The sequence below is a fragment of the Pieris rapae genome, chromosome 10 (assembly GCF_905147795.1).
Source record: "Pieris rapae chromosome 10, ilPieRapa1.1, whole genome shotgun sequence".
Classification (NCBI taxonomy): domain Eukaryota; kingdom Metazoa; phylum Arthropoda; class Insecta; order Lepidoptera; family Pieridae; genus Pieris; species Pieris rapae.
In genome coordinates, this window is record NC_059518.1 from 10,283,221 (window position 1) to 10,306,557 (window position 23,337).

At 39.4% G+C, this 23,337-nt stretch overlaps 1 protein-coding gene across 1 annotated transcript; it reads left to right on the forward strand.

The window, feature by feature from the left end:
- The first annotated feature begins 575 nt into the window (after nucleotides 1-575).
- LOC110999262 (histone acetyltransferase KAT7) lies at nucleotides 576-22,322 on the forward strand. Its single transcript, XM_022268233.2, has 11 exons — nucleotides 576-787; nucleotides 897-1,652; nucleotides 2,532-2,671; nucleotides 2,835-2,968; nucleotides 3,495-3,688; nucleotides 4,007-4,200; nucleotides 4,304-4,481; nucleotides 5,671-5,865; nucleotides 17,591-17,684; nucleotides 20,078-20,331; nucleotides 21,279-22,322. Exons 1-11 carry the CDS (start codon nucleotides 773-775, stop codon nucleotides 21,369-21,371), a joined length of 2,247 nt encoding a protein of 748 aa, XP_022123925.2. The 5' UTR covers nucleotides 576-772; the 3' UTR covers nucleotides 21,372-22,322.
- The last annotated feature ends 1,015 nt before the right edge of the window (nucleotides 22,323-23,337 follow it).

Sequence of the window (23,337 nt, forward strand, 5' to 3'; positions counted from 1 at the left end):
ATATATATTTACATATTATGGTAAGAATAGGATCCGTGTGTTTTACTCTACCAATTTTATATTTGTTTGAGTTGTCGTTGAATTTTATTTTAATTAAATACGAATTCTAAAATTACATTAAAATTCAGTAATAACACTTTACAAGTATTTTTTTGTATTTGAAGGTTTTCGATCTTATTTTTATGTGTCACATTGGCTTTTAGGTTGTTCCCAAGGTGACCCAGATTTGGGGCCACATGTGTCCTAAACGTGAAGATGGGCGGAGGAGGGTCTTTCACAACTGGTGAGGCATCCTAGGGGATTTCTGGGGGGAAATCAAATTAGTCTAGGGGTATATCGTCGAGACCATCTTTCAACACTGCCTCACTGGGGATTTGTATTGCTACGGTAAAAGTATTCTAATTTCTACCTATACGCTACATTCAGATTAATGTGTTTTTGACTTTTTACATTGACTACTGTTAAGGCATCTTGACTAAGCCCCCTGGTTTTCGGATGTTGTAATTACTAATTTGTATTTCATCTGTGGAAATTGAGTTTTTTCTTTATAATGGGTGTTATAGTTATAATAAATATTATTAATAAATTAAGTGTTTGAGGGAATTAATTTTTTTTCCAAATACATCCAATAAATTTAAATGTACATTGTTATCTGATCTGATTGTTGCACTAGCGTATAGACTTAATAAATAACATTATATTAAATATTATATACATACACTGTAAAGTAAGGATTACTTTGCTTCACGATTGATTTTATATATCCATCGAAATGACAAATCTTAATGTGAGTATATTGTGTAAGCAGAATATTAAAAGTTGTAGTAACTTGAATATCCTGTATCCAAGTTATGAGCAATATTCAAATATAGCTGAAATTTATTATTTTCGACCAGGTGAGCAACAGCAGTACAGACAGTAGTTCTGGGTCCAGTTCTGATTCCAGCAGTAGTGCCTCCAGTTCGACCAGCTCAGGTTCAGGCTCTAGTAGTTCGGACTCTGAATCATCAGTTTCAGATGTCCAAACAACTACAGCAGCAGCTTCCAAGTCTCCAAAGGTAACACCTACTGAAGAACCGAAAAAGAAAGATGAGCTCAAACAGAGAAGATCATCTAAATCCAAAATCATATCTTCAAGTGATGACGACATTCCTAAAATACCAAGTCCTAAACCTGTTGCTAGAAGAGGTATGACTAAAACCAAAAACGCGGCAAGTGTTCTAGCAGCAAAGAAACCCTCAGCAAAGCCTGCAGGGGCTAAATCTCGAGCAGTACCTAAAGTTACTAATATAGTGAAAAATGATAATGCATCAAAGAAGAAAAGTATATTTTCTCCTGATAACAGTTCTGAATCAGACTCAGAGAGTAAGGGTAGTAAGACATCTAAATTAAGTCCAAAAACATCCCCTAAACCAAAAAAGACAAGAAAGTCAAGTGATAAGGACACCTCACCACCTTCAATTCAAAATGATGATTCGAATTCCAAGGATAGTTCCAAGAGAAGAGGAAGTAGATCGAGCGGGCCCCCTAAAAAGTTAGAAGATAAAAGTGTGTCATCTTGTACATCCAGTCAATCATCAGTGGAATCTGTGTCAGATAGTGAAAGTGAGCCAACACCAAAGAAAGGTCTATCTAAAACGAAGTCAAATAAAGTAAGACTTTTGACATCTCTATTATATTTAAGTAGTCAATATGCAATAAAAATTAATATTTTATTACATAATCGTAATGCATAAGAAATACTTTCAGGTCTATAAAATACCAGAACCCCTAAAAGTATCTATTTTTATTTAGGAATCAATTTATTACTACCAAGTGTGCATTTGAAATAAATAATTAATATTTATTGTTATGGTTTACTACTTTTAATCATTAATGAGTTTAATGACTTACCCATAAGATATATATATATTTATATATATACACCGTGGTGGGTTTTATGTAGGACTATTTATAATATACTAGTCATTCGCCCCGGCTTCGCACGGGTGCAATGCTGATGAAAAGCACGTTTAAAGCACAAATAAAGAGCTTTTTGTAGCGGTGGTATTTTAATTTCTTTTTTTCAATAAAAAAACGCTTATTGTGACATGACTGTAATAGTTACAGATATGCTGCCGCTGATTTTTTGTAGATAATGGTGTGTTCTAAAAAAATGTAGTATATTATTTTGTTCTATCATCAATAGTTTTCGCAGCGCACGCGATGTAAGGTAGTTTTTTGATATTTTTTTCACACCTTGGATTACGTTATCGTAATTTTAGTAAGGATGCCTATTTTTTTTGAAAATGAAATATAGCCTATGTCACTCAGGAATGATGTAGCTTTCCAACAGTGAAAGAATTTTTCAAATCTGCCAAGTAGTTTCGGAGCCTATTCAATTCATACAAACAAACAAACAAACAAAAAATCAAATCTTTCCTCTTTATAATATTAGTATAGATAAATACTGAGCAAATGTAGGTATTATAATGTAGTAGCAGTAAAAATAAATAACAAAAAATTAATGATCTTAACATTGCTTTCTTCAGGAGAATCAAAAAAGCGGTGACTCAGGTGACTCAGTGCCTAGAAAGTTGACGCGTTCTATTGCAGCACGGGCTTCACGTAAGGTGACTTCTAAACCAAATGATTCTGATTCTGAAGCAGAAGAAAAAAGTAATGGCAAAAGGTAATAGAAAATTTTGTGTCACATTGTTTGTGGCAGCATTCCAGTTTTCCAGGTGTTGATTGTTTTCACAAACAGTGAAGATACTGTAACACTGGTATTTTTAAAAATATATTAAATTCAAAGTTTTGGGAGTGCATTATCTTATATAGTACTGCATTTCCAGTAAAGATAAAGAAGATAAAAGGCTAGCAAAAGCTCGTGCAGCACTTGTGAAATCACCAGCCATTCTACCGAGATCCACCTCACCGTCAGAGAGAAGATGCCCAGTCAGAGGATGTGATTCTAAAGGACATTTTGGTAACTCTTTTTTAGTCTTAATAGTATAAAATTGACTTCAGTATTTGTATCTTATTTTAATTAAATACCAAAATCTACTTTGTCATTTCATTTTATTTGTTATTTTTTTAAATTTATATGTTATAAGCAATGTGTATCTCTAAAAAATACAAGAAAATATAACAACACAAATTTAACACACACACATCAATTATATAGAACATAAGACATCTATTAAAAATTAAAATAAATAAATACAAAGAAACTAATTATCAAAAACTAATGATACATGTATTGATTTATTTTGTGAATTCATGTTATTTATTTAATGGGTGAAAATAAAACAAAGAAATTTACAGTACTGTTATAATGATTTATTTTAAACAGCTTTAAGGTTGTGTCAAAATGATATACAATTAGGAAATCAAATAGATATGTGTAAAACTTGTTGACTAAAAAAAAGAAATTTATTGCCGCTCATAATTGTGCACTTGAACATTTATCAAGTCGGTGATTGTTATATTATTATTCTTAAATTGATTTTTAGGTGGAAAGGCAGAGAAGCACTTCACCTACAACGCGTGCCCCATGTACCACAACGTGACGGGCGCATGGTGCGTGGCGGCCGCAGAGGAGAGAGTCGCCGCGGCCTCCGCCAGGAAGAAGGCCGTCAGCGCCATGATGCAGAGGCCCAGGACCATGCCCACCATCGAGCAAAGGGCTTACCAGCTCAAGGTCAAGGTGAGCTCCCACTGGGATATTGCATATTTGTTATCATCGCTGCTTGAGGCAGACATATTTTTATCATAATTTAAAATGTGTGTTGGTTACTTATTTTGTCAAGAGATGGCGCTGTCGGTTCAATAACTTAGGAAAACAAAGATATTTCGTTAGTAATTCGATAATAATAATATATACAAATATAATAACAAATATGTATTTTGATTTTTCTTCGTATGTATTATAATTATGAAATAAATACAGATGCCTAGCAAAATTTTTGGTTTTGTTACTGTTGAAGTAAAGAATTTGACAATCAATAGACAAAATAATTTCCAGGATATGCGTTCGAAATGGAAAGGCAGCCACGAGCTCAAGTCGATGTCCAACGAGGATATCGGAGAAGAGAGAGAACCCGTTTTAGACGGTTTCGTGCCGGACTACGATTTGAGATTGTTCAGAGATGCGCAGGCGCTCGCGGCCGTCCAGATTGAGGAGGAGTTGGAAGACATTGCCAGCGACAAGGGAACGAGGTGATTGCTTTTAAAGATAGATAGATGGCGCTGCATACAAAAATTTTTTGGCAGATGTTCGTAACTTATTTTTTGGAACTGCATTAAATTGATTCGCTGGCAGATACGTGGTGATGGGCAAGTATATGATGGAGGTGTGGTACCAGTCTCCGTACCCGGGCGAAGCGGCCCGCGTGCCCCGGCTCTTCGTGTGCGAGTTCTGCCTCAAGCACCACACTTGCGCCACGGGGGCGCAGCGCCATCGCCTCAAGTGCGTCTGGCGGCACCCGCCTGGGGACGAGGTACGTCCCTCATTATTACTTCAGTTGCCTCTTAGGTGTCAAGAACGTATACAACACACCACACACACACACACAACCTAATCTAATTTCTATTTATTTTTACTGTTTGGTCTACATTTTATATTTCTGAATAAGTTTTCTTAGTTTAGGCGACGATTACACTTGAGTATAGCCGAGTGCATTGCCTAGTATGCATAGGGCTTAACATTTTCAACCGCATTTGTCAATTAGTTAAAGTCACCCAGTGATCAGAACGCCAAGTGTTGGCAATTGATGGATGGATGGACTAATTTTTGTATGCAGTCTTCCAGGGATATCTTTCGTATTAAATAAATATTGTTTTTTCTTTTATATTCAATAATAGAACCGCTTTAAAGCTTTTTTATTAAATTAATATGAAATTACACTTTATTGTACGCCAGTGATATAGTGAAAATCGTGATTCCGGCTCGAAGGACTAACTAATAATAAACTATGTTGTAACTACGTGCTTTAAATACTGAATATTTTTTTATTAGTTTAATTACACCAAAAAAGATTTCGTTCGTCATAAGAATATTTTCTGTAATTTATAGTTCCTTATAAAAATATGGCGTTATTCGGTTACATATCTTTCAATATATATTTTTATACCATTTACTTTTTACTGACTACAAACAGCAGTTGCACTTACTATGCTTAGGTCTTGGCCTCAGTTTTTTTTGATAAGCACTATATCACCTTTTTGTGCCTGACGAGTGTCGACTATTGTGTCTACGGCCTCACGATTTCTTCCTAGACAGAAAGAGAGGCACATCTATACTAATATTATAAAGAGGAAAGGTTTGATTTTTTGTTTGTTTGTATGAATTGAATAGGCTCCGAAACTACTTGGCAGATTTGAAAAATTCTTTCACTGTTGGAAAGCTACATCATTCCTGAGTGACATAGGCTATATTTCATTTTCTAAAAAAATAGGCATCCTTACTAAAATTACGATAACATTAACATTTGTTTATTATTTGATACAATTCTAACAGATGGCGCTGAGTTAAAGGTAGTTTAGTTTAGGTCCGTGTCGTGGTACCAACGTTTCACATAAGTTCTCCTACGGTTTCCCTTGATTAATTTACTACTATGTAATATAACAAAAACCTTAGCCACAGCAACGCTTGGCCGAGTCTGCTAGTATAAAATAAACGACGAACAGGTGTACAGAAAAGATACGCTGAGCGTATGGCAAGTGGACGGCCGCAAGAACAAGCAGTATTGCCAGCAGCTCTGCCTCTTGGCCAAGTTCTTCCTCGACCACAAGACGCTGTATTACGACGTGGAGCCCTTTCTCTTCTACGTGATGACCAGCGCAGATGAGGAGGGCTGCCATATCGTTGGCTATTTTAGTAAGGTAAGTATTTTTTTATTGTTTTCGTTATATACAGTGTCAACTCTATTTAATGGCAATCACATTGTACAGACTTTGACGTTGAAGAATTGTCGTTAATTGGGTAGAAGAAAAATCTGGAAAATAAGAAAAAGTTTATTTTAGACTTATGTTAGTAATTATATAAAACACAATTCTTAGTCAGTTATTTTCATCTGACGTGTTTTGCTTGTCTTTGATTTGATGGTGTTGATACGTCAACTGTATTTATTTACTTTTTTTCAAATATTGCCCACACATTGTCTATGCTTAAAAACGAAATGCATTTACATTCAATTATTTTTGAGAACTTTGCTCACTTTTGCTAACAAGGGGGGGGGGGGGGATAAATTGCAACATACAGACAACTTTACTTAGGTCTAATAAATTAATCTGATAAACTATGATTTTGACGATATGATAGAGAAATAAAGTCGATATCGTCGATGTCTAAAGAGAAAATAAAGGGTTTAAACCTAACCTAACCTAACCTGTTCTTTTATACGTATTTTTTTGTAAAAGGTAACGTAAAAAAGTGTGTATAAATAAAATTGTATCTACACCTAAAGTAATGATCACCCTACTGGTCCACTATCCAACATCTACTCTTGAATAAATAGATGGTTCCTGAATGCAATCCGATCTTTTACTTTTCAACAAATTGAAATGCTAAAAGCGAAAAACGCATTCGAAGTTACGTTAATTTTTACTAATTTAAAAATGGTACTTAGCGTACGACGCTAGTACTCTACCATTGAGGCGTCAGCTGTGGGGTCGTCGACCGCCAAGCCACGCCCCCAGGGGGAAATGTCTAGATTTGGTCGCGATTTTGCGTATGTTGATGTAGGGCTTGTGGGGATTTTGTTTTCGTCTACCGAGTCCTTTGAGGGTTTAGAAAATTTGCAATTTTCATGCTTAAGATATCCGAATTGTAATTTTATACGGGCTTGTTTGGTTTTCGTATTGCACGCGCCGGTTATGCGACGTAAGGAATATTTTATATGCGATCGCATAGTTTGTTTTAAGAAATATTGCTACAAAAGATCCTTAAAGATTTTTAAGGATTTTATTTTTTATAGACTAGTTTCATAGACCTTACAATGAAACTAGAACACGGGTGTAACTATAAGTATCATTATGTTACAATTTATTAATATTAAGAATAAAGCTTTGCTCAACTAATACGATTATTGTTATAAACATTGGCAATTTGTTTGAGTTATAGCGCGGTTTCACCTCCAGACATTTCACCTTTGCTAGGTTTTATGGGGGCGATCTATAATAATTTAGTCTGTGCTTTTAAAATGGGCATTTTTGGAGGTTATTAATTCATTTTTATTATTTAATTTTATTGCATAACATTATGATTCCATGTTTATTTGTAATTGTATAACGTCATATAGAATTCCTTATTTTGCATATTAATTAATCATTTTGGTAGATTTACAAAATATGTAAGTATCTTTGTTCTTATTGTAACTTTAGGGAAACTATTGTTCAGGTCGTTGTGAGTCATAGTGCCTTGGGGTAGGTCAGTATAAGTATGAGTCGCGTCCAACGCGCCTACAGAATGCACGTGTGGTACGCGCTCTGCATGCGCTTAGTTATTTGTGAATGCGTAAGCGCGTGATGTGTTTTATGTGTTATTTACGTGCTGGAGTGACCATTCTATGTGTCTGTATGGTCCAGATTAAATCATTGCAAGGAATTTATTAAGACCTTGGTGTCTGGATGGAGCTGGACACAATAAATATTATATCTGTGTCTGCGCGTGACGATAGTGTCTTGAAGCGCGAAGATTTATAATAAGTTGTGTGGTATCTACACTTTGTGTAAGGGACAGTGACCCACTGTGTGCGAGTATTGGTCCTTATTAAGAAATAACCACTACTGTTGAAGCGATTGGTCATTGGATTAGTCGTTGGCGGCCTGGTGGAACCGGGGGTGAATTACGCCATCTGCGCGTATTGCGTCATCCAAGGGCGTGGCGTAATAAGCTGTGTGTGTATATATATTTGTATAAGGGATAGAGACCCATTGTGTGTGTCAGTTGCGGCTGGGAGGAATTGGCGGTACCCCATTTGTGTGTGATTACGTCATCTCGACTAGCGGCGGTGATTTCAGTTTAAGCGTATGAATTCTAAGTGTGTATAGATTAAGATTTTAGAATTTAAGTTTATAGTATTTATATTGTTTAGATAGTAAGCTTTTTCTTCTTTCTTTCTCTTGGTAATGGGTCTTACACTAATTTTGGTGTGATAGTGAAAGACACATTACTGGACGGGCAAGGCCAGGTCTCCATAAGGGGCCTGGACCAATTTTTGTCGGCAAGATGGCCGAGAGTGACAGAAGGAGTAGGTCTCGCTCTGGATCCCGGAGGCGGGAATTTATACGTGACCTGTCGCCCCCCTCTGTTGTGGTGAAGGCGAGTAAGAAGAAGGCTGTGAAACACGCAGTTGGTCTCGAGGAGGCTGAGCGGGAGATGGTGGAGCAAGTGGCTCGTTCAGCTTTGGAACGCCAATTGCGGAGTGATCGTAGGGAGGCTAGGCGCAAGGAAGAGGCGGATGTTTCTGAGGGCGCCTCAGGCGCTGCCTTAGAGGCTGAGAGGACGGGAACCACGTCATTAATGTCTAGTGACATTAATGACGTGATTTTTAAAGAGGTGCCTGAACTGAGGGAACGGATGGTGGCCCAGGTTCGTCGTATTGTGGAGATTGCGGCGAAGTCGAAGAACCTAAAAGGGGACTTTGTCCGTGACCTCAAGGTCGCAGCAAAAGACCTGGGCGAGATTGTGGAAAATCTTGCAGAACGGTGCTTGGAGGGTGATGAGGGGAGGCGTCTCGAAAGAGATAATAACCGGCTGAGGGCCCGAGTGTCTGACCTTGAGTCGGAAATTTGTGCCCTTAGACGGGACTTTACCGAGCGTACAGCCCGTTCTGTAGAACAGGAAAAGCAAATGGTCGCTCTAAGAATGGAGATGTCGAGAGGAAACAAGCAGTCGGACGAATTAGCGGGTCTATCGGTGAATGGACTCCGCGAAATTATGGCGGGGTTTGTATCGGAAGTTAAAGGGGAGTTGTTGGCGGACATGATGCGGGCGGTGGGAGGCATGATGGATGCTAAGCTAGCTGGAATTGGAGATCGCCTCCTCCCGAGGCCGACCATTCGTCCTCCACTGGCGGCTTCGCGGGTAGTAGATGTGGGTTCTTTTGGTGGAGTCGAGGGGATTGCTGCGCGGCGGGAGACATCTGAGGTAGGCAATGTTGTCATGGAGGTGACTGAGAATTGGTCGACGGTGACGGGGAAAAAGGGAAAGAAATCAAAGGCGGTTTCCACATCTAAACACACTTGCGGGACATCTGGTGTGGCATCCTCTGCAACGCCCCTGGTGAAGGCCGTGCCTCCTGAACCATTGAGGCTGCCAGTTGGAGGACTATCCCAAGCAAAACCTGGTCTGAGGCAAAATGGTCTTGGGGGTGTAAAGTATGGGCAGGCTGAGCGCAATACTACGCGGACGCTCGTGGAGCCTACTACTGCTGCTGTTGTTCTAACGTTGCGGAAGGAGGCGGCAGAAAGGGGCCACACGTACGCCGCCCTTCTGTCCAGAGCCAAGCAGGACATCAGCCTGACAGGTTTGGGCATTGAAAGGGTGAGCGTGCGTACAACTGCTACAGGGGCGCGGATGCTAGAAATCCCGGGTTCCCAGAGGGGGGAAAAGGCCGACCGCCTCGCGGCGAGCCTTCGGGAGGTGCTGGCGGACGTGGCTCGGGTGGAGAGACCCGTCAAATGTGCGGATCTTTACATCCGAGACCTCGACGACAGCATTACCGTTGAGGAGGTGGTGGCAGCCGTGGCAGCTAAGGGTGGTTGCTCTGCTCACCAAATAAAGCCCGGGCAAATTCTTAGGCGTGACAATGGTATGGGGGACATATTTATCTTATGTCCCATCTCTGCTGCCAAGAAGGTAGCCGAAGGGAGGCTTCTTATTGGGTGGAGCTCGGCCAGAGTAGAGATACGCGAAGAACGACCTCTAAGATGTTTTAAATGCATGCGACGGGGGCATACAAGAGAAGTGTGTACATCAGAAGTGGATTTAGGAATGGCCTGTTATAGGTGCGGGAAGGTTGGACATAAGGCTGGTGATTGCGGTTTGCAGGCACATTGCGTGGTCTGTGCTTCGGCTGGAGTACCAGCGGGGCATAAAATGGGTGGACGGGCTTGCAAGCCTCCACCGATTAGCAAAGGGGGTTTTATTGTGGCTGCGGAGCATTCTTCGCCGGAGGTGTTCATCCCTGGGGAGTCTGGTGCAATGTCTGATTAATATGGATAGAAATTGCACCAGCTTTCTACAAGGGAACCTAAACCATTGCGCTGCGGCGCAAGACTTGTTCTTGCAGTCCATGGCGGAGCTGGGGGCGAAAGTTGCGGTTGTTTCTGAACCATACTACGTGGCTCAGCGGAGCCACTGGATGGGAGACACTTTGGGGGTGGTGGCTGTTATCGTAAGTCCGATGGATATGGCTATTACCCTTAGAGAAAGGGGGCCTGGGTTTGTCATGGTTGACTGGGGGCTTTGTTCGGTAATAGGCACTTATTTCTCCCCTAACAAGCCGCTTAGAGATTTCGAAAGCTTTATTGGTGACTTGGGTCGTGCGATCCAGCGGGCCTTGCCCAGGCCAGTTATCCTGATGGGAGATTTAAATGCTAGGTCCACCGCCTGGGGTGACACTTCTGTAAACCCAAGGGGGCCGCTTCTGGAGGAGTGGGCGGCGGAGTTAGGGCTTATATTTATAAATAGGGGGACGGAGCCTACATGTGTACGACCACAGGGAGTGTCACGGGTAGATGTCACGCTTGCTTCCTCAAACTTCGCATGGAGATTGTCTGGATGGGAGGTAATGAGGGATTTGGAGACGTTTTCAGATCACCGTTACATTAGGTTTGTCGTAAATGCTTCTTTAGGACCACCTCTGAGGTCGCGGACCAGTCGTCGGACTTTTCCGCGTTGGACTGTTGGTCGACTTAACCGGGAGCGAGCGGAAGAGGTTGCCATTGTTCAGGCGTGGTGTGCGGATTCAACCCCGGTTGAATGCGTAGAAGAAGGCGTCCGCAGACTCCAACGGAACATGACTGAGGTGTGCAACGCCTCCATGCCTAAGTGGAGACCGCCACCTCTGCGGAAGGCAGTCTACTGGTGGACTCGGGAAATCGAAGAGCTTCGCAGGGTATGTAGTAGTGCTAGGAGGACTTATCTTAGGAGTTGCCGACGAAGAAGTGATGATCCGCAGGTCAGAGAGGGATTGCGGTTGGCCTACTGTAGACACAAGAAGGTTCTTCAGGTGGCCATCTTAGACGCCAAGAACGAGGCACATAAAATGTTCTTAAAGGAGTTAGACAGTGATCCCTGGGGGCGCCCTTACCGAGCAGCTCGGAAAAGGCTGAAGGGCGCAGGGGCTCCACTAACAGAGACTCTTGAGCCCACCTTGCTTGATAATGTGATCTCGGGGCTTTTCCCTTTGCCTCCGAACATCGTCCTTCCAAGAATGGTGACCTCGGTGGTGGTGGGGGACGTCGATAGAGAGCAAGCTCCTGAGGTGACTGACCCAGAAATAGAGTCCATACTTTGTCGCCTGAAGAGCAGAAAGAAGGCACCAGGTCCAGATGGCTTGCATGCTAGGGTCTTAGCGGTAACTTTTCCCCACATGGGGGAAACCATTCGGGGTCTGTTTAACTTATGTCTACGTAGTGGACGGTTCCCGATAGCATGGAAGGAGGGCCAATTATGTCTCATCCGAAAGGAAGGTCGTGCGCCGAACAGCCCTGGAGCTTACCGGCCCATAATTCTCTTAGACGAAGCTGGTAAGGCGTTGGAATGGATTATTGCCTCTCGTTTGGGCCGTCACCTCTCGATCGTCGGGCCGGACCTGGACGAAGCCCAATATGGCTTCCGGGCTGGTCGCTCTACAATCGATGCTCTCACGGACCTAAAACAGCACACCAAGAGTGTAGTCGAGCGGGGTGGGAGGGCGTTAGCAGTGTCTCTCGACATTGCCAATGCCTTTAATAGCCTTCCATTTGGTGTGATCAGAGAGGCCCTTAAATTTTTCGAGGTTCCCCTGTACTTGCGCCGAATAGTAGGGAGCTATCTGGAAGGACGACAGGTCGCTATTGTGAACGGACAGGGAGAAATCGTTCGCTATCCGGTGATGTGCGGAGTTCCACAGGGATCAGTTCTTGGACCGTTTCTGTGGAATATTAGCTATGATTGGGTGCTGCGAGGTGCACTGCTTCCTGGGATGCGCCTCTTCTGCTATGCAGACGACACTCTAGTCGTAGCGAGCGGAGGGTCATTTGGGGAGGTGGCTCAGCTTGCGATGGCCGGTACAAGGCTTGTTGTTAGGCGGATCCAGGCCCTGGGTCTCAAGGTGTCCCTTGACAAAACGGAAGCCCTGCTATTTCATGGCCCAAAGATGGGTCCTCCTTCGGGGGCGGCATTGGTGATTGAAGGCCTTAGGATTCCGGTGGCCCCCTCCATGAAATATCTTGGTCTTGTTTTAGATGGTCGCTGGAATTTCGAGCCCCAGTTTAAATCTCTCGAGGGGAGACTTGTGAGGGCGGCAGGAGCACTTGGCACGCTCTTGCCTAACCTTGGAGGCCCATGCCAAAGCGTGCGCCGGCTGTACTGCGGAATCATTCGCAGTATGGCCCTGTACGGGGCCCCCATTTGGGACGACGCGCTGAGCAGGCGGACGAACCGTATGCTTATACGGAGGCCGCAGCGAGTGATCGCGGCTCGGGCAGCTCGCTGCTACCGTACAGTATCGTTTGAGGCGGCCTGTGTGTTAGCTGGTACTCCTCCTTGGGAGCGGGAGGTAGAAGTGATTGCTGCCTCATACCGCGCGAAGGCCGAGGTAATGGATAGCGGGAACGTCACATGGGGGGAAATAGCGGGGCATGTGAGGCGTCATGCCAGAGACATTCTTTTTAAAAGGTGGTCTGACGATCTTGCTGCGCCCCGCGCTGGTGCATTGACGGTAGGGGCAATCCGCCCAGTCCTAAAAGACTGGGTGAATAGACATTGGGGTGCTGTGACGTTTCGGCTATCACAGATATTGTCTGGGCATGGATGCTTTGGTCGGTATCTTCATAAGGTGCCTAGAAGGGAGATACATCCGTTGTGCCACCACTGCGGCGCTCCAAATGACACGGCGGAGCATACTGTGGCTGAGTGTGTCACCTGGACAAGGGAGCGTCATGACCTGGTATCGGTTATAGGGGCGGACCTCACTTTACCGGGTATTATAATAGCAATGCTAGGGAGCGAGGAGGCCTGGAGTGCAATGGTCTCCTTCTGTGAGCATGTAATGCTGCAGAAGGAGGCAGCTGAGCGACTGAGGGAGAGGTCTGGGGATGCCTGTAGAAGGACCGGTAGTTCAAGGTTGGAGGCTCGACCTCGAGTAGCCCGGAACCGCAGGTCATGATTAGCTCTCTATGTCGGATATAAGCCCGGGTCCCTTGGGTAGAATGCCTAGCGAACCCCGAGGGCCCATCTTAAGGGCGTGTGATGGGCTGAGGTGGTTTTAGTGGGTAGGGTCTCGCTACCCCTCTGAATAGCAGAGGGTTTTGAGTGTAGATCCAGCCCCACAGTCCCCGCGTTAAGTTCGTTTCTTGATGCGGGCCTGCAGAAGTGCATTTCCACCTCATTAAAAAAAAAAAAAAAAAAAAAAAAAAGGTCAGTATAAGTATAATACATAAGGCACCTCTCAACATTTTCGCTGTTCGTTACTGATACAATTTCATGTTTTATACTACATAAGGTTTTCAGCGAATCTGTGTTCGGCGAGACTACTTTTTATAAAGTCATGCTTATATAAAAAGCTTCACTTAAATATGGAGAACTGGTTATAAAACTTTTAATGTTGCATTTGCAGTTGAACCATTTTTTCGCAGTCAAAGTAGTCGAGAATTCCCGAAATAAATCGAATCAATAGATCTGTCTAGCCGTTATGCTATAGAGTTATTGTAATACAACAAGAGCTTTGAGATGGCGGAGAGAACCTGAAGATTTTAGCTTTAAATACGCGATTATATATATCTAATTAGCGATCCTAGTCTACACAATAGTATATATAGTCCCTCATGGACGTAACTTGTTTAAGATATCGCGATTAAATTTAGTATTTGGAATATTGAATGCGCATATCACACATACCCTCACTTTCACACTATATATAGATTTTACTTAGATGTATTGAATAATTTTTATTGATTTCGCCTATTGTCTTTGACTATATTCTTAGAGTATTTTTTGTTTTTATATATATATATATATATATTGTTAGCTAGGATTACGAAATAAGTAAATATATAGTATATTTATTATACCATATTTAAAGAAAGTAAATCAAAATTTAAAAGGGACATTTATGAATTTATTTTTTTGGTGGTTTTATTTGTTAGTATAGTGATCTGGTTGTATCTCGAAACGACTATTGTTTCGCCAGGACACGAACCTTGGCACTATGTGTGTTACTTAATACACATGGCGATTTGATACACACAACTTTTAAATCACCTGACGCGACAAAAGCTCTTTAAAAAAACATTAGACGGTCGTCCAAAAAGTCGTCAAGCCAAGAGTACTATCGAGTCGGGATCAAAGTGAAGTGTAAACAATTTTTGAACTCGTGAGGCACCCTTCAGGCGATATTTTTTGTGTTATATTAAAGTCAGGGTTGTTTGGAAATTGCGTGCTTTGAAATCACCTGCAGGGCCTAACTCAATTTGTAGGGAAGTCTTTGGAGAATCAAATGTGCTGAAAAAAGATATTGAAAGTGAATTAGTTTAGGATTATGATAGCTCATTTATCTGTAATCTTGAATTTTTACTGAGTGTAGTAATTTATTGTAATACAAATCAATTGGTTGTGAGCCAATATTTCTTATGTTTTCATTTTAATCACTCGTTCGCTTTCGTTATGAACCCATTGAAAAATGAGTTCGAATTGAGTTCATGTCGTTACCTTTGTTCGTTAATTCTGATTTTAAAACTACAAATCGCACCGTTGCGAATCCAATTTAGACTTCGTTAATAATTAAACTACATTACACACTGATCCATTGAAACTACATCTATCGAGTATACAATTAAAACTACCCCTATTTCTATTATTCACAAAATGTTTAATAGAATTCAAACGTTATTTGCCTAGGCTTAAGGTAGAATTTAAATAGTTTCGCGGCAGCCACTCATTTACGCGAAGTGTCTACGGTGTAGTGTCGTAGCGCTACGCTTACAACCTAAACGTAGACGGTCTACGAATGCCGTAGCGGTGTAGAAATATGAACGGCTAGACAATTTAACGATTTTTTTAATTAATATTATTTTTTATCGGTTTTCTAGTGAGTAACGTGCATTATTAAATACATTACTATATACTATTATAACGCACAGTTTTTATCTGTGTCTTTGTACGTATATTACAGATTTATTACGAAACGCAATCGAATATTATTCGATAAATGTACTGAGGTTTTGGTATCTAGTCGTTCTGTAGTCGATTTCATATAGAAAATCCGGGACTCGCCATTACTTATTGAAATGTGTACAAGAGGGTCTTTAGCGTCTCCTTTTAAGACTTAAAATTGCCGAAACAAAGAACACTCAGACTAAACATTAAAAATCAATAAATCTTATGTGTTTTATATATATAATTGTAGACAGACGAACGGCGAGACAGCGTCTGTCCGGGTCAACGACCCCGCATCCCCGGATGTTATGTTGAAACTTTGATATGTTTGCTAACGTTTATTACCTGATAAATGTATGAATGATTTGAGTAATGTAAGGTTTTATGTGATTCGTGCGATCATCCCTCCCTATAGTTGTGTTAAGTAGTATTTAACTAGTCGTGAAAATTTTTCAAGTGACAAAAATATATTTATTTGAAGATTATTCACTTGATGTTAAAGTAGGAAATATATTCCGCTTGGCGTTATAGTTATAAGCCTGTAGCAATGGCCAGGTTGTATGAGAATACTTTTTAGCGATAAGGCCGCCTGCTGCCTAATAACTAAAGTAACCTACTTACTTTTTGTTTTCTATATATATATTTATATGTTTACAAATTAACAAAATAATTTTAACAAAGCTTTATTCGAATTATTTGCATTGAAAAATTGGAAGCGAGTGGTCCGAATTTTACATATGCCTTTTCAAGAAATAATGGCAAATGTGTATTATATTGTTATTCCAAAAATTATATCTCTATTTATGTAATTAAATTAAGGTGTATAAAAATTTGACGAAGCGAGTAGGTTATCGAGCACGATGATGATCGCATATAACGCTTTTAAGTTCCTTTGGGCTTTTCATGCGTTTTGTCAGTTTTTTTGTTATACATTTGTTGAGAACAAGAAAATACAAAAATTATTCAACCCCTTGAATTAATACGAATATGCAAACTTAGCTTATGTCCCAAACCGCACCTAAGCAGGGGTACATTACACCCCACGTCGCGGATGTAAACACGGACCGTCTAGACTCTAGACGAATGCGTAACGCAATAAATCCAGACGTCTGCTCGTCTGGTTCGTTGGTATGGTACAATAAAATAGGTATTTGCTATGACAAACGGGGATTTGGGGGTTTGATTGCTATGCCTACAAGAATATAATGCTCTTACGCCAGCCAAGTGATAATCACTCCTATTCGATTACTTCTACAAAAGACTAAATGCTTATAAAGTTACGTAGGCTTGTTTTCATCTTTAAGACGATATTTATAATTTTCTAGTAAATTAAAAAAAAATGTTGTTATTTTTTTACATTCCCTATATAATTACGATTTTTTAATTAATCTATCTATATATCAAAATACATTATAACTGATTCTGTGTTCCCACGGGCAAAGGCCTCCCCCATTTTCCTCCATTTTTCCTTATCGTATCTCGTCTATTCTCGTCCAGGTATTTCCAGCCATTTCTACGATTTTTGGCCACCATTTAAATTGCCTACCTCGTCTTTTTATGGCCTCTTGATTGCCATAGTGTCACAATTTTGCACATCAATGCAATGTTGGCAGCCGTAGGTATGTGAGAAACTATATAATTGCGAATAAAAACAACTTATCATTGAGCAGCTTGCTAGCATATTGTTCTGTTCTTAGTGTTCCATGTCGCTCGCGTCATTAAAGCAGCCGCGCCCGTCCCGCGGGCACGATCGAAATTGGAAAGTTCTTTTGCACATTCTTAGGGCGTCTAGACCGCTTAAGATTGGGGAGGGTTGAGGCTTTGAACTCTGATTTAGAATTATTTCTAAACTACTTTAAATTTAGTTAAGACATAACGTATTCATTGTTTTCAATGCAAGTCAGTTTTTAATGCAATTTTTAGTTAAATTTGGAAATTATATTATACTATTTTATTATAGGCAATAGTCGTAATAAATACTGTATATGAATCACACAATATCACTAACCGGTAAAAAGAACACTACGAATGTTAAGGATTAGCAGACATACTAATTAATGTCTTTTTGAAGGATAACCTTATTTTATTTGTATGATGGTTTTCCGCCCAATATCAAATTCATGTTTATCGTCAGTTATAATGTAGTCGAGGGAAACTTGTTGTTATTTTTATAACAGCATAAATAGATCACCTGCGACAAAATTGGTGTATTTTTAATTATAATGAATTGATTGTTAACAGGAAAAGAACTCGTTTCTCAACTACAACGTATCGTGTATCCTCACCTTGCCGCCTTACCAAAGGCAAGGCTACGGAAGGCTTCTCATAGATTTCAGTAAGTATTCCTATCGATAAGATAAACAAACACAGTCGTCTACAGACTACAACGGGTCTTGGAGTATGATATATATCCTGACTCAACATTACATTTGATTGCAATCCAAATGAAAATGTCTACTTTTAACGAGTAAGAGTTGTTTCTTTGTCCCCTTTTGTCCGCGGAGGAATCTTAAGGTGTTTTATTCCGAAGATTGTTTAGCTGTTAGAGCTTATAAAATATATGTGTACAATCTAAGTGTTTATCGCCGCCTATTATGTATACTTAGTACTTATATGGTCGTCGTATAATTGGTGTAATAATTTTATGGATATATTTTTATTTAAAATTGTAAACATATGTTTTGATGAAAGTTGTGGATTATTAATAAACAGTTAAATAAGCCAGTGGCGATATTCTCTCTATATATCTCTCTCTTCTATCTATATATAAAATCTAATATGCAAGTACGCGATCTGTGTTTCTGTATTGTACACATAGAAACATGTTCATTGGTTCAATCCGGCTATCGAACCTACGCCCCCAGAATTAGGCGTCACATGCTGAAGCCACTAGGCCAACACTGTTTCTGAATAAATAAATACCTAAACTAAAAGTGCAACTGCTACGAGTTTTCGTAGAGGCTTTAAGTGGTTGCAAAAATCGATGCGAAATTCCCCCGTAATTTAGGTCACCCTCGCATGTGATTAAAAGGTACTTGTCGAAGCTTGATGATTTTATGTTGCTATAGAAAAAAAAATTCATTGGGATTGCCATCGGTATCTAACTACTTATTTGGACAGGTGCGAGTGATATTTATCAGATATAAATAATTATTTTTGCAAAACTATCCTCTAATTGTGCATATAATGTTAAAATTTACTATGAGACTATGTTCAAAATATTGAAGGCGTTAACGATATGGGTTTATAGACGTATGCTTAAAATATCTTGGACAGACTATTTATGAAGTACAACCAGAATTCAGAAGAAAAAAGAAGTGCTTATGATACGAAAAGAGACCTAGCACGTCTTGGTTGAAGAATCATAGACAATGGTTTGGTCAAAGCACCAAGACTTTGCTCATAAGCGCTGCATCCAAAATTATGTCCAATCGCAAACCTTCGAAGGAGATGGATGTATAACAAGAAGAATCTACTTGGCAAGATAAAAACTTCTACACTATTCTGCTTTATCTATTGGAATATTTTTTATTAATTCGCCATCTACATATACACATAAGTAAATACCGATTCGAAATAATTACGATTGCACCTGAACGGTCAACATCGTAAGGCGAGGGGCATGTTTTGGGCCGCGGGGGTTCGTCGCGACGGGCCGTTAACCCCGATCGATGCACTGCAGTATGGATCGGCTGTCTACTGTCTAGACGGCACAGGACCTCACGAATAATTGTAAATGCGAGGAATTTTGATGGCCAGCGTTACGTCTGAAATCGCGATATATAATTAACAGACAACGAATTTTGTTCTGTATAACAATTTTTCGATTGTGTGTACCATGCTGTCGTGTGTGATTTGCACGTAAACACACAGGATTTATTGGGCCTATGACTACTATCTGTAAATTGATCGTTGAAGATATCATACGAACACGTAAATTTTGTTAATTCAGTTCGGAAAAATCAGCACTAAAAGTCATGTTTTAATTAAAATTTTATACTGAAATTTATTTATATCACGCGATAATTATAAACGTTTTACGTTTGTATTTTGGTAATGAGTGAAAGGGCACTGTTACAATGTGAAAGTATTTAGCGTGCCGGCTTCTGTTGAAATTTTTGCTTTCCAATGTCATTGCGTGCGGAACACGTCGTATAACTTAAATAACTATTCAATCGGCTTTCACTTTACTACACTTAATTCAGGTTCAGGCGTTAGTTTATTAGAGCAGGGGTATTTCGTTTAGACCTGGACAAACTGAGAAGCAATGGCATTGACGTAAAACTATGGTTGTCCCATTAGAAGCCGGTTGTAGATCAGTTATCACTAATTAATTCTAAATATTCCTGGTGACTTGTAATTTTTGTGTTTCTTTGTATAGCAATTCATGAATCATTGAGATTAGCTTTTTAGTTTTTAAGTTTTTTCCTTACTAGGGTTGCCTGGAAGGCCGCTTATTAATTATTTGTTTTTTCTATAAGTGTAAATAAATAAACATTCAGCGTGAAATCATGAGGTTCTTTCTATAATGGTAATATTTAATAAACACGAAGAAACTATGACAATGTCTACAGCATTGCCAGGGGGGCGATTTAGGAGCTTTTTAGAAAAGCAAATAATTGTGATAGAGGAGCATTATGTATATATTTGCAATATCCTAACAACATACTTGCTACAATTAAAAAAAATTATATATTTGTTACTAAAACGTAAAATTTGTCTTACCAGGTTACCTACTAACAAAGGAAGAGGGGAAAGTCGGATCTCCAGAAACACCGCTATCAGACCTCGGACTTATATCCTACAGGTCTTACTGGAAGGAGGCGATCCTCAAACGATTATGTTCAGCTCCAGGACCGACCCTGGGTATACGCGACCTCAGCAAGGACTTGGCTATCTCCTCATCTGATATAGTCTCGACTCTGCAAGAACGAGGTCTAATGAAGTATTGGAAAGGCAAGCATATTGTCTTGAAGAAGCAGGTTGGTTTTCTTACATTAATTTAGATATCTATAACGATTAACATTATTGAAAGAAAAATAAAATTTATCTGTTGACGCCAATTTTGGATAAAATTGCTTGATTTTTACAGTTAAAATCTATCTACTTATTTATTATCATATTATTTTCCAAAATGGCTGTATACAGCATGTGTAAATAATGAGAAATATTCAGAATATTATGAAAATAATACAGTTTTTAGGGGAATTATTATTTGCTTTGTTTATTCAGAAAACATTGAAATCATACAAATTTAAGGTATATAAAATAAATAAACAGATCTGGTTAAGATACCCACTAAAGTATTTCACCAGTTCGGTTCTGAAAGGGTACTTAAGGTCCTTGAAGTACTTAATTCAGGCTACGACTGGCAATGTGAGTGTCCATGGGTGGCCATATCACTTCACATCAGGTTCTGCCCGTTTGCCCTCAGTTAATTAATAAAAATAAACTTATTACTCACGCGATACATCCCTCTCAAGATTTAGCGTTGAGTCTCGTATGTCAAAATTGTTTTGGATTTGACATACGTCTGTCACATTTACTGAGAAGAACCGTATACAGTTCGTTTCTGGATTCTTGTTTGTTACATTTTTCCTCGAATGTAATGAATGTACTATTTTAATGAGCAATGTTGACCTAGTGACTCCAGTCTCTCCTCCAGACAACCCTCATAGCTGAGGTCGTAGGTTCGATCCCCGGCTGTGCACCAATGAACTTTCTTTCTATATGTGCATTTTAATATTCGCTCAAACGGTGAAGGAAAACATAATAAGGAAACCGGCTTGGCTTAGGCTCAAAAAGCCGGCGTGTGTGACAAGAGGCTGATCACCTACTTTTGCCTATTAGATAAGTGATCATTAAACAGATTCAGTAATCTGAGGCCCAGATTACCACGCCAGTGATTTATTTATTCCTTGATTCGCAGGATGTCTTGGAGGAAGCAACTCGTCGCGCAGGCCGCGTTCGCTCAGTAGAGCCTTCCTGCCTTCGTTGGTGGGGTGGGCCGACACCGCGTTAACCAAAATCTTTATATATCCCTGAATTTATTGTTTAAATGCAATCGATTTTAAGATTCATTGGATTAGTGCGACGGCCATTAGATTGGCAAAAACAAATCTTTAACAAAACAATTCAGTAAAATGTTATACAAATTATATTCCTTCTATATTCAGAGAGAGAGATTCAATAAAAAATATTTGTTTATTTTTTTAAATTTAAATAAAGAATGATTTTTCTGTTTTAGGCGTGGGTTTTAACCCCAAGAATCATATTTTATAATATCGCAGAATCTAGATATGTGCCTAATGGCCCATATTACTATGATTTGATCTCATTTTTATTATTTGTATATAAAATATATATTCAATGTCTAAATGTATTTTCTATACAAAAAAAAATTAAACTCTATGTATAGATAAACGTACGAATAAGTAGTAATAAGAGTCCCTTTTCTAACTGGCAAGAACCTTAAAATATAATTTAATATGTAAGAACTAGGTTCATTTTCTAATGGCATATATTTTTGGTATATTTTATATATACATATATCATATATAGCTAGTTTGATACTCGACAAAAATAAAACAATGTTAACAATATATGGACTAAAATTTTATTTGATTTTTCGTGAGACGCTTTAAAGCTGGGTTTTATAATTGTGATAGCGATTGTTGTATCGTTAAATTGTACCAATTTACAAAGTCTATGCGTCCAGAGGCTTGGGACAAACTCACTCTTCGACAGTCGTGACCCATTCGCGTCTAACGGATTTGTATGAAAACGGTCACGTGACAAAGGGTGATGTAAAGTCATTCCTATTTTGGGTCAAGCCTGTCGAAAAGTGATTTTGTCTCAAGCACCTGAAGTATATATGTTTGTAGAGATTTCATGTTAGTTTTTAAGGTATTATGTGTGTCTATATCTAATCTGTGTCTATATAATAAACGCATATTAATAAAAAAATATTTAATACTTTATTTTATTTGTAGTAAAAAATAAATAAAAATATAAACAATGATTAAACCCTTGTTGCCTAAAATGCAATTAATTTAAATTGCCATTTTGTTGTCATACAATATATCTTGAATACGAATGGCCCTTTTAACAGGACTTAACAAAAATGCTGTATTTAGCATGTTTATTACAATGAAACATTAGGATTTTCATATTGTATGAGGGTAAACGACCTTATGGAAACAGCCTTTAAAGCAGCCTTAAAGTGAGCTACCGCAGCCGCCAGCAGATGGATTCCCATATTAGTCCAGCAGAACAATGCACCCACAATCCCTTTTTGGGCTTCTTTCTCCTTCTCTTTTTTTATTAGAGTAATGTTCCAGTGATGACCTGGAATTATATAACACAGCTGGCTAGTTTACAAAAGGAATGTTTAGAGAAGCGGACTATGGAATATTCCTTATTGAAATGGCATGAGGAAAATGGTGTAATGTACCGTGGAAGGTTACAAGCTACGGGCAATGATGGCGTTCTATTGCCAGTATTTCTCGTTCTACGCCTCGATTTAAGAACTTGTAGTGACTGTTTAGAGTTACTTTTTTTTATTGACCTTCATAAGTGTATTGTGTCACCTATGAACGATAAATATTCAGTTTAAATTGTATGTTTCTTAAAACGCAATGAACAACAAAGTGACGCTATTAGTAAATAAACTAATATTGTTATTGGCATAAATAATTTTGTACGCATCATTATGGGCACAGTAAGTATTAATTGCACCGTTGCATTGTACTGGTCTATTTATTGAGAAAACCGATAAATATGTAGTATTTCTATGAAATACACGCAATCGCGTGACGTAAATGGAACAGTACAAGAAAACTGATTAAAATGTCCTCGTTAGAAGTGGAATGGTATTTTTGATACGCTTTTCTTAGCTTCACCTATAAGTTTTTATACAAGGTGAAGTGAAGTTTTTATTTTTTTTTCATGGCCATAAACGATGGTCGGCAGAAGTTGCTAGAAATATT

Excerpts from the sequence above, each read along its gene's own strand:
- LOC110999262 (XM_022268233.2), top strand. Across the intron at positions 1,653-2,531 it reads CTAAAACGAAGTCAAATAAA|GAGAATCAAAAAAGCGGTGA; the intron begins GTAAGACTTTTG and ends TGCTTTCTTCAG. Across the intron at positions 3,689-4,006 it reads CTTACCAGCTCAAGGTCAAG|GATATGCGTTCGAAATGGAA; the intron begins GTGAGCTCCCAC and ends AATAATTTCCAG.